This window comes from Bos grunniens, chromosome 8, assembly GCF_055505025.1.
Source record: "Bos grunniens cultivar Pamir isolate PY7600 chromosome 8, Bosgru_T2T1.0, whole genome shotgun sequence".
Taxonomy (NCBI): Eukaryota; Metazoa; Chordata; class Mammalia; order Artiodactyla; family Bovidae; genus Bos; species Bos grunniens.
Genome location: NC_141172.1, coordinates 49,819,274 through 49,831,765, shown reverse-complemented (window position 1 = coordinate 49,831,765; position 12,492 = coordinate 49,819,274). Strand labels below are relative to the sequence as shown.

At 39.4% G+C, this 12,492-nt stretch overlaps 1 protein-coding gene across 2 annotated transcripts in view; it reads right to left on the bottom strand.

Annotated features, from left to right (window-relative positions):
- Nucleotides 1-9,670: 9,670 nt before the first annotated feature.
- OSTF1 (osteoclast stimulating factor 1) overlaps nucleotides 9,671-12,492 on the bottom strand; it is a 61,177-nt gene continuing 58,355 nt past the window's right edge. Inside the window, exons 10-11 of one of the 2 annotated variants that reach the window (XM_086415549.1) lie at nucleotides 10,640-10,670; nucleotides 9,671-10,258 (exon numbers count right to left, since the gene is read on the bottom strand). In XM_086415549.1, the coding sequence (XP_086271675.1) occupies nucleotides 10,231-10,258; nucleotides 10,640-10,670 (59 nt within the window). In that variant the 3' untranslated portion in view covers nucleotides 9,671-10,230. The remainder of the gene's footprint in view (nucleotides 10,259-10,639; nucleotides 10,671-12,492) is intronic. The other variant, XM_086415548.1, reaches the window with a different exon arrangement.

Genomic DNA, 12,492 nt, shown 5'->3' with positions numbered 1-12,492 from the left:
AGCACACATCGGAGCACCAAGCCTTGAGTGTGTGGCCAAAGAAATGTAGATTTTCAAAGTAAACAGATTTGAAGGACTGGAGAAGGTGATGGCACCCCACTCCAGTACTCTTGCCTGGAAAACCCCATGGACGGAGGAGCCTGGTAGGCTGCAGTCCATGGGATCGCTAAGAGTCAGACACGACTGAGCGACTTCCCTTTCACTTTTCACTTCATGCATTGGAGAAGGAAATGGCAACCCACTCCAGTGTTCTTGCCTGGAGAATCCCAGGGATGGGGGAGCCTGGTGGGCTGCTGTCTATGGGATCGCACAGAGGGGGACACGACTAAAGTGACTTAGCAACAACAACAATTTGAAGGACGGGACGGGGAAGGAAATTATGGGCGCAAGAAAAGGTCCAAGCACTTGTGGGAGGTTAGAATTCAAGCCCCTGTTCCATTTCTGCAGCTTCACCCGCTGCTAAAGATGGAAATACAGGGAAATCTGATTTGTTTTCCATTCTTACAAAAAAGTACTAAACATGTACCTAAATGTTTATGGCTTTTCATAATTGCCAAAAACTGGAAACAACCCAAACATTCAGCAACAACTGTGTTACATTCATAAAATGGAAGTTTAAAAAAGGATACATGCAACAAATTTGAATAACCTCAGAGATATGCTGAATGAAAGAAATCTGTCTCAAAAGATTATATGCTGAATGATTCCATTTACATGCCTTTCTGGAAGACAGCAGAGATGGGGAACAGATCAGTAATTGACAGTCACTGGAGTAATTGACAGCCGGTGAAGTAGCAGGAGGGTATGACTATAAAAGGACAGCCCATGAAGTTATTTGAGGCAGGGAGCTATTCTATATCCTGATTGTGGTGGTTATGCAAATATACACATTGTTAAAATTCATAGGACTCTACATAGAAAAGGGGGAAGAGTCAACTTGACTGCATAACTTTTTTAAAGCACTTACTCTATGCCAGGCACTATGTTATCTGAAGCAAAAGCAATTTGCTCAATGAGATAAGGAGTGAAGATAAACACAAAGTAACTATGGCACAAAATATTTGACACATGATAACTGAAAAGTAAAAACAGCAAATGTTACAAGAAATAAAAGGAGAAAGAGATCATTTCCAGCTTAACTAAACAGAAAATGCTTCAGGGCAAGATTGCCTTGAATTTCAGTTTCAAGAGCAAGAGAAGACAGATGATCATTCCCTGTGGAAAATGGTCAGCTAGATCATCTTATCACTGGTGTGCAGGAAGGAACAGAACAGAAAGTGCCTGAGGGCAAAAAGTGTGCCTGGTTAGATGGTAAGGAGTTTGGGGAGAGCCTGAGTTGGCGTGCTGGCCATCTAGCACAGTAAGCCTTTCCAGGCAGCTGGACCCACCCTTGCAAGATACCTTGGATACCATGTAGAAGGTTCACCTGGTCCACATCTTCATTTTATTCCCACAAGAGTTTTTTGCCTCATTTACAAATGTGGCATATATCTTCATCTTACTTGCTGCAACTTGCCTGCGTGCTTAGTCGCTCAGTTGTGTCTGACTCTGCGACCCCATGGACTATCACCTGCCAGCCTCCTCTGTCTGGGGGTTCTCCAGGCAAGAATACTGGAGTGAGCTGCTGCAAATTAGGCTCTTCTTAATTATGATTATGGTGTCTTTTGCCTGTAGTTTGTCCTCAAATCCTCAAGGATATCCCTTTCCAGCTTTTTTTTTTTTTTTTTTACCACCAACCTCTACTTAGATGCTACCTCTAAAACAGAGACTCAAACTCCTTCTTGAAAATCCAGGAAGTAGTAGTGGAAATGGAAAGGAAAGCACAGATTTGAGAGACATCATTTTAGAGTTAGGATTCACAAGGGTTATAAATTAGATGTAAGGGATAAAGGAATAGGGAAGAAAGAACAAATACAGGTTTCGAAGTTCTAAAAGGAGGAAATACACATAGTGATGATTTTATTATTATCCAACAATTGCATTTAAATATTAGTTTGCTTTAATCAATATTTTTAAGTGAAACCAATTTTTCTTTACTTAAAAAAAAAATACATGTAGGGCAATAAAAACTGTTTGGGAACAGGCCATCACAACTTCAAATTAAAAACCTAAAAGTATTTTAAGCAACAGCATGAGGTAACCCAAAAAGATCAAAATAATAAACAATCCCTCAGATCATATTTGGGCTTCCCAGATGGCACAGTGGTTAAGAATCCATCTGCCAGTGCAGGAGACACAAGGTTTGATCCCTTGGGTTAGGAAGATCTCCTGGAGCAGGAAAGGACAACCTGATCTAGTATCCTTTCCAGGAAAATCCCATGAACAGAGGAGCCTGACAGGCTACAGTCCATGGGGTCACAAAGAGTCAGATGCAACTGAGCACACACAGATCACAGTTTAAAACTCCTTACTGGTACTGAGATGAGGAAAGAATTTTCATGGATTTTATAAAATACGGAACAAGAAAATAGTATAAATTGAAACAATCTTAAAAAACGAGTATTGGTGGCTTTTCTCACAATAAAGAAATTATGTTGAAAGAGAAATAAAAATGACATATAGAGAATAAAGCTTGTTATACAACTTGCAGAAAAAGGAAAATTTGATAGTACTAGATGTGTACTGTTAGTATTAAACCACAATTATATGCAGCAGAAGAGACCCACAAGCTAATTTGAACACAATGAGATTTCTCCTAATGGTGTGAATTTATGTAAAATCATTACTAACACAGCAATAAAAATATATGCAAGCCATTACAATAAGCAATTAAAAAATGAAGAAGTGAAACTGACCTTTTATTCTCACTCACTTGCAGTCAATACAAGTTTACTGGGTTCTTGGTTCAAAGGAAACATAACATACCATAGTTTCATTCTTAGGATTCCTTGGTGGGTATAATATCAATGCTGTTAGACAAGTACTAAGTACTGGTCCTCTGGTCCTCTGCTGGTTAGGAACCAGAGAGCACAACAGGAGGTGGGGGTGGGCAAGGTAGCAAAGCTTCACCTGCAGCTCCTCATCACTCCCGGTCTCTGGCATTACTGCTTGAATCCTATCTGCCTCCCACCCTGTCTATCTGTGAAAAGTCTATCTTCCACAAAATTAGTTCCTGGTGCAAAAAAAGTTGAGGACCATTGCTTTACCATATATTGTTGACACTGGGAGACCAAATTCTTTAAGCCCTGACCTTATGGTGGAAACATACAATGTTGCAAAACTTACTATTTAAATAGGCTGTTTCCATTTTGAAGGCATCAGTTCAGTTCAGTTCAGATCAGTGGCTCAGTCGTCGGACTCTTTGGGACCCCATGAATCGCAGCACGCTAGGCCTCCCTGTCTGTCACCAACTCCTGGAGTTCACTCAGACTCACGTCCACCGAGTCAGTGATGCCATCCAGCCATCTCATCCTCTGTCGTCCCTTTCTCCTCCTGCCCCCAATCCCTCCCAGCATCAGGGTCTTTTCCAATGAGTCAACTCTTCGCATGAGGTGGCCAAAGTACTGGAGTTTTAGCTTTAGCATCATTCCTTCCAAAGAAATCCCAGGGCTGATCTCCTTCAGAATAGACTGGTTGGATCTCCTTGCAGTCCAAGAGACTCTCAAGAGTCTTCTCCAACACCACAGTTCAAAAGCATCAATTCTTTGGTGCTCAGCTTTCTTCACAGTCCAACTCTCACATCCATACATGACCACTGGAAAAACCATAGCCTTGACTAGACGGACCTTTGTTGGCAATATATAAGAGCAAAACAGAACCAGACATGGAGCAACAGACTGGTTCAAAATTGGGAAAGGACTACATCAAGGCTATATACTGTCACCCTGCTTATTTAACTGCAGAGTACATCATGAGAAATGCCTGGCTGGATGAAGCACAAGCTGGAATCAAGATTGCAGGAAGAAATACCAATAACCTCAGATATGCAAATGATACCACCCTTACAGCTGAAAGCCAAGAGGAACTAAAGAGCCTCTTGATGAAGGTGAAAGAGGAGAGTGAAAAAGCTGGCTCAAAACTGAACATTCAGAAAACTAAGATCGTGGCATCCAGTCCCATCACTACATGGCAAATAGTTGGGGAAACAGTGACAGGCTTCTTTTCTCAGACTCCAAAATCACTGCAGATGGTGACTGCAGCTATGAAATTAAAAGATGCTTGCTTCTTGGAAGAAAATCTATGACAAACCTAGACAGCATATTAAAAAGCAGAAACATTACTTTGCCAACAAAGGTCTGTATAGTCAGCTATGGTTTTTCCAGTAGTCATGTATGGATGTGAGAGTTGGACCATAAAGAAGGCTGAGCGCTGAAGAATCAATGCTTTTGAACTGTGCTGTTGGAGAGATACTTGAGAGTCCCTTGGACTGCAAGGAGATCAAACCAGTCAGTCCTAAAAGAAATCAATCCTGAATATCCATTGGAAGGCCTGAGGCTGAAGCTGAAGCTCCAATACTTTGGCCACCTGATGGGAAGAGCCCACTCATTGGAAAAGACCCTGATGCTGGGGAAGACTGAAGGCAGGAGGAGAAAGGGACAACAGAGGATGAAATGGTTGGATGGCATCACCGACTCAATGGACATGAGTTTGAGCAAGGTCCAGAAGATGGTGAAAGTGATGTCCATCGTCTCACAAAGAGTTGAAAACAACTGAGCAACTGAACAACAAAATAAGAGCAAAATGGTAACACCAAATAGCCTTTCAATTCGAAATCATCACATACTAAATACAGGACCTATGGTCTTTCAAGCCCATCAAAGCACTCCAAAGCAACAAAATAAAACTGAAGCAGTGGCAGGGATAATCTCCTCACTTCATCTTTGAATTATTTTAATAATAATAGTAACAACCAGGTCAAGTTATGCACCTCTTCCCTATACTTCACAGAAAGTATATTTATCTTGAAAACCACTAACCTAAATGGCCATTAAGGAAATACCATTGTCCCTGGTGATACAGAGGTTAAAGCGTCTGCCTGCAATGTGGGAGACCTAGGTTCAGTCCCTGGGTTGGGAAGATCCCCTGGAGAAGGAAATGGCAACCCACTCCAGTATTCTTGCCTGGAGAATCCCATGGACAGAGGAGTTTGGTGGACTACAGTCCATGGGTCGCAGAGTCAGACACGACTGAGCGACTTCACTTTCACTTTCCTCCCATTTTAAAAGTATTTTGGGGAATCCACTCTTCACAGATAATGGTGCTTTTGAAACACAAGTTTGTTAACACGTTCTTCATTTGTACCCATCAATTTGTTTTTAATGAAAACTTCCTCATTCAAGCTTATGAGTACAGCCAACATTTATTTAGCAGTTACTCTGCCAGGTACTACCCAAAGTCATCAGCATAGATCATTTTATTTAATCCTTTTTAACATCAGGCAATGGGTACTATTCTTTCATTTTACAGTTAAGGAATCTGAGTGTTTAGGTAACCTGTCCATGTGACTCAGCAACAGGCAACAGAACCAGACTTGAATCAGAGAATTCCACTCCACAGCCCATACTCTTAGTCACTTCTTGAAGCTTTCTTCTTTTATATCAGAACTATGGGTGATGTAGAGAAGGTCACCATTGTCTCCTTTGCTGATTAGCCTCTTTTCCTTTTTGTCTCTTCTTCCATTTCCCTTCCTGCTTCCTCTCAGTCTAACTCACACCTTTGGATTCCTCCATTTTGTTTTCCAGCCACAGCCAGGGAACCTGGCCTCACTCAGCTCCTAGCTGGCAACAGCACAAGTTTAGATGGAAACCATTAGCAGAAAGCCACCGGCAGAATAGCAGAACTGCCTGGGAAACGTGAGGTTACAACCATATCCACGATGAGCTTGCACACTTGTGTAAGAAACATTCCCTGACCCTTCCGAAGAGACGCACTTATTTTCATGGTGAGGTGTAAATATGTGAGGAGCTCTCAGACTATCCGATGGAAATGGTGAAGTTAGCAGTGCAAACTCAGAGCAAGGTGAATAGCTGCTAATCTTGACTTTCCTTCTTTAACACTTACTCAGTCTACTGTGCATTAACTTGGAAATTTGGGGAACTTGAGGGTATGACCTGCTTCGTTAGATCATACTTCTCCAGGGCTGTGTGTGTTGTTAGTTGCTCAGTCATGTCTGACTCTGCGACCCCATGGACTGTAGCCTTCCAGACTCCTCTGTTAATGGGATTCTTCAGGCAAGAATACTGGAGTGGGTTACCATTCCCTTCTCCAGAGGATCTCCCAACCCAGGAGTGGAACTTGGGTCTCCCACATTACAGGCAGATTCTTTACTGTCCGAGCCAGCAGGGAAGGACCCAAAAATGTTGCCAAAATTTTTCTGGGGTAAAAAAAGGAGATCTTTTTTTAAAAAAATTCTTTTTGAGGGTTAGTTAAATAACACATTTAATTAAGTTAGCTCAGTTTATTTGATGCTACATCCAAAGCCTGAGTTAGAAAATGAGCAGGTCTGCGTCAATTTTTCCGTCACCTGCCAGTTGCAGTAGGCAGCAGGTGCACGAGCTCAGGAGTCAACCAGACCTGCTTTTCCACCTTTAAGCAGTGCAACCTTGAGACAGTTACTTAACTTCTTCAAACCTTGTCTTCTCTGTAAAAAGGTAAGAGCATTAATGTTTGCTGCCCGGGGTTGTGCTGTAAAGATCAAGTGATGTCATGTCTATGAAAGTGCCTAGCACAGGACTGGCAGCATAGACACTTAATAAATGGTTGTTTTATTTAATTTTATGTCATTTTAAGGGAGGAGAAGATGTACAGGCTTGTTATTAAGAAATAAAGAGACAGAAACCATACATTTGTGGTCTGGAATTTTTCCTTCACTTAAGAAAACTGTTCACCAAAGCTATATTTTCAGTTAAAATAGCAAGAGCAGGGTCTTTTGCAATACTTCTCCCACCAAAACCTCAACTTTTAGTAATCAGACACTTTGAAGTTTGACTCCACAACGTATGGTTGTCTGTGTATTACTGCTGCATATGTATTTACAACACAAAATTAAGGAGAACAAGCACAAAGTCAAAGTTAACAGGGAAATGCAGATGATCAGTGTCAATGTTAGACTCTCGTAGCCTATCAGAAAGCATCATTTATAAGAAAAGAAGAAATACCAGTGAATCAGAAATTCTACACAGCAAAAAACATTTATGAAGAAAGCTTATATGGAAACATTGTTTTCTTCTGCCTAAAATTATCTTAGATTTCATTTTCAGCATTTCTAGTTTGGTTTTTAAGATGGGAAAAAAAAATAAGGTCACCATGGCTTTGCTCAACATTTCCCTTTGGGTAACAACATAGCCAATCCTATTTTTAAAAGTAGCCAATAGGGGTGAGGGGGGATCAGTGAAGAAACACAGAAATTGACAACTGTAATGCATGGCACTTCAACAACAAATAATTTGCACCACAGCAGTCCTGGAAAGAAACTAAAATGGGAACCTACGATAAAAACTGGGCTTTTTTTGCATGAGGTTATGGGCTTCCCTGGTGGTTCAGATGGTAAAGAATCTGCCTGCAATGCAGGAGACCTGGGTTTGATCCCTGGGTTGGGAAGATCCCCTGGAGGAGGGCATGGCAACCCACTCCAGTATTCTTGCCTGAAGAATCTCCATGAACAGAAGAGCCTGGCGGTCTATAGTTCATGGGGTCAAAAAGGGTCGGCCATGACTCAGCGACTAAGCACATACACTGGGCCAATAGCTGGACCAATCTCATACTGCCCGAGGGGCTGGAAGGCATCTTCTTTGTTAAGGATGCAACGGCTGGGAAGGAGTTCAGGCCACAGTGACTATCAGAAAGCTCGGGTTGCAGTAAAACCTCCAATGTCATTTCTAGAATATAATCAGAGCTCTCCTCTGCAGAGTCTGAGTGGTGGCAATTTCCTGGAACTGAATTTTGTTGCTGAGTTCAGCATTAAACAATCTCTGAGAAAGCTCAGATAAGCTAGACTGAATAAACAAGAAGCAAAGTAAATTTTCTCATGGAGTTTCAACCACAGCCAAATTGTGTATTGTGGCTGTTCCAACAGAAAAAACTGAGTATATACCTAAGTCTGCCCTTCACTGCCAAAAAAACTATATATAGTTGGCCAACTTTCTAGAATTCTCTTAATGTTAAAGCAATGACAGTAAGGCCTCTTTTCCTCAAATGCATTATAAATTTACATCAAGTACACAGTATTTTCATTAAAATTATCTATATTTCTACAAACTTTATTATCTCTACCAATGTTAAAAAAAAAAAAAAAAAAAAATTTGAGTGCTTAGTTGGCCTCTATCCTGACTGTCCCAGGCCCAAAGTACACAAGAATAAAAAGTCAGAGATTTCCCATTTTAAAAAACAAATACTTAAAAGGTTCTGTGGGAAAAGAATTTCAGCAAGGATTTCATATATTCAAGACTATGCTTATAAAGCAATAAAAATGTTTAAATTTAGGTGTTTGTTTTAAAAATACAATATCCTTTTTTTTAACTAATTTCAGATTTTGTGCTCATCTCTGTTAATACTTATACAGATATCTATTAAAATTTATTTGGGATATTTGACTGACCTTGAACAGGCTTCTCAGGGTATCCTTTCTCAAAGCACCCATGGAGAGAAAAACCAAAGTCACAGACAGAGGAAACTCCTCTACAGGCAGTTATTCATTTCCTGAGTTAGCCCACTTCCTTCTTCAAACATTTCCTTCTCATCACCAATGTGTTTTCTGAAATTATCATCAAACTCCTCTTGCAAAACATACTTCTGGATCTGAGGCCTAAAATCCAGGCAAATGCCAATGGCCATGTCATTTTTTAGTATCATCACTATTGTGATCAAAATTAGAATCTCAAATGAAGTGTCACTTCGGTAGTACAGAAGGCTCCCTGTAATGTTACACTGATTTTTTATCAAAAGAAGCCAGATCATTATGAACTAGAGCCATGTTTAGAGAAAATAACTTACCAAAGTAAAAAACTGAATGGGGAAAAAATTTCATGGCTCATGACTCCTCCATTATGGAAAACTACAGCATCTTTCATAATAAGGAAATCATTTTTTTGTTCATCTTTCAAATCTTAAGCAAACTGTAATGAGCTGCTAAATTTTTTCACATTAAGTATAACATTGGAGAGAAAACCGAAAGTCTCACAATGTTTAAGTTTGGGATGGACACATACACACTGCTGTATTTAAAATGGATAACCAACAAGGTCCTACTGCATAGCACTGGGAACTCTACTAAATGTATGTGGCAGCTTGGATGGGAGGGGAGTTTGGGGAAGAATGGATACATGTATATATATGGCTGAGTCCCTTCCCTGTTCACCTTAAATTATCACATTGTTAATTGGCTATATCCCAATATAATATAAAAAGTTTTTTTTTTAAGTTTACATATTTTATTAGAAATGTATCTCCTCAATGATTGCTGCCTTGACTTTAATCAAAGCAGATATATCAATAGAAGGCTGAACAGAAATTCCACTACTATGCCAAACTTGATCCCCTAACACACTGAGAATCTCCAATGTCCACACAGTTTCCATCCCACATCCCTGAAGAAGGGGAGGGGCTTAGGGAGCCCCACCTTGTCTTGTACCAACAATAAAGTACACTGTACCCAGAAAAAAAGAAAGAAATTTGGCTGCTGACTCTTCTCTGCTAATAATACAAAATGTATTTAAAAAAAATCAAATCAGGCTTTACCTAAATATAAAAAGCTTTATTTATCAGCAAAGAGTAATACCATAAAACAGACAAAAGAAATAAAGTCTCTTAAAATGTTTATTTTTGTCAGAATAGCTGACAATTTTCTGTTAAATCTTTTGGTTTATTATTATAATAAGCATTCTTCCCTTGAAAAATCCATTCAAAATATCTCAATCCTTGAGGTAAAGAACTTTAAAAAAAAAAAAAAAACCTGACTTTTTTAAAGAAAAAAATTCTTAAAATTCCTTTAAGCTTGATAAATAGAAATAATCTCTTCTTGTTCTACTCTGGTGAGCAAACATGTACTTTATACAGCAAAATATCCAGTCACTTATTGGCAAACTGAAGGTGAGAACTAGTCACTTACAAGTTTTATTCAAACACAGTGCAATACTGCCACGTTCATATAGACTTTTCTTTTTTTTTTTTTTTTTACAGTTATCAACACTCTTCTGACAAAGACAAGGTTTTGAAATGGCAAAAGCAACAGAAGTTTTAGATCTCAAAGCTCCGGAAGGGAATTAATCTGAGTCTTCATCATCAAGATAGTCCTCAGCATTGCTTAATGATCGGACTGCATCTAAAGGAATAGGGGGAAAAGCAAAACAGAAAAATTAGAAATGGCTTGGATTCTTTTTCACTTTCAAAGCTCCTAGGGGTTGTATTTCCCCCAAGGATCTTTCTCTACTTTTGCTTTCCAGTCTAATTATCAGCTTCTGCTGCCACAGAGGCTGACAGCTACATTTGTCTGCACGTTACCTAGACACGCAAAAAAGCAACAAACGTGGTGCTGAGGAGCTGTTAGTCTGCCTCCCACCACAGAACACCACCAGCCACATGCACCATGACCAACGTGGGACACGCCAGAAGCCCGTCCACCCTGACAACTGTGCTTCCAAACCTCCTCTCCCAATGACAAGTGCACAGGAGGCTTCAGCCAGTCCACAACCTGTAGCCTTACCTGAAGGCAAGGTCACTGGGTAGAAAGATAACTAATGAGGGGGGAAAAGGAAAAGAAAGAGAATGAAAACACAGAAGCTTCAGTTTCATTTTAGCAAACATTGATAAAGAATATGCAGAAGAAAAGGAAACTGAAATGAAAAATAAATAATGTTTTAAAACAGAAAGAGCTGAATCCCATCAAATGTTGTCAACCCTAAACAGAATTCAAAAGGAAGGTATCTGATCTTTTTACCTGTTCACCTGTCCATTCAAATTCAAATAGTCTAGTCAAATTCCTACAGCAACAGCTTACACAAGGTATAGTTTTAAGGGAAAAACTGAAATGCAAGTATAAACACATTGTTACAGTTGAATAAATGTGTATTATAGCACCCAGAACATTGTCTTTAAACACTATAAGTCCCTGCTCATTGGAGATATGATTGATTCCAAGTCTGGGACAGAAACTGTAAAAGATGGACCTGAAACCCCTTCTTAAGCTATAAAGCAAGGATTCTAGCAAACACAGCATCATTTTAAAAGGGCTCAGGATCCAACCAGAAGGGGTCTCCACTAGCCAAAGGTAGGCTACCAGTAATTAACAATACTGGATGAAAACACAGCAAATATTTCAACAACCACCAAAGAGTGTGTGGTTCCCTTCAAAAAATAACAGAGAACCAGCAGGTTACTTTGAAAACTCTTAAAGGGCTTTCAGGGGCAGAACTCTTACTCTGCCCCTGCTATACAAACTATTGCTGTAAGTAAGCAAACAGTTGATAAGGGGAAATTTTTCTTTATAGGATGTTCTAACTAATAACCGAGAAGGGAATGAAATTAAAATATCACCATTTTGTAACCATCAGTGAAACAATGGATCTAGACAATAATCATCCATGGATGCCAACATCACAGGACAAGTGACAAACAGATATTAATATTATGTGCCTCTGACAGAAGAACACAATTTTCTTTATTAAGTATTCTTCCCTCTACCCCTAAAAAATCTAAGTCTAACCAAGCTTCTGGACATAACACCAACTGACAAAAAGATGAGGACAGAGGAGCATGACAAACGACACCATGGAAACGCATGCTTGCCATGTCTAGACTGGGAAATTCAGGGAAATTGTCCCAATTTCTTTAACAAATAAAAAGCAAGGCCAAACAAAGAGGAAAATGAGAGGGGAAGGAAGCATTAATTGAAAAAAGCAGATAAATAAGAGACATAGCTATCATTTTGGACCCTACTTAAACTATAAATAGATAAGTAAGCAAAGAATAAATAAACATATAAAAGAAAATGGTAAATCTAGACTATAACAAGATATTTGATGATACTGTAGTTTTTTAAAGAATATGTTTAGGAAAATAATTATTTTTAAAAAGGGAGGGGCAGGGGAGAGTCAATATGAGGGATATAGAAACCAACTTATCTTACATCTTATACATGGAACAAAAAGAAAGGGAAAAGAACAAGTAGGTATAAGCAGAACAGAAGTGTGCTTCAGCGATTTCACACCAGCTTCCAAACTACTAGAAGTCTCCAGGTTGATTGTACTTGTCTCCATTCTCCTTTAAAGGAGCTCTGGAGACCTGGGAGGAAGGTATCTTCTTCTATCCCACACACACCCATGAACTTCACAACTGGCTGTGAACTGGTAGCTTTTTAAGTTAAATACAAAAAGACAAATATAGCAAAACTCTTCCCCTTTCTTTTGTACTTTGCTACTACAATCCTATGTTTTGCTATATCAGAAATATTCTCTATCCTTCAATCGTTACTTTGGCACTTTGCTTTAAGCAAGAGAAAGATAACTTGCCATGGTACAAATGCTGACCAAATAGAAAGTGAGAGGTAGGCAGGCTAAT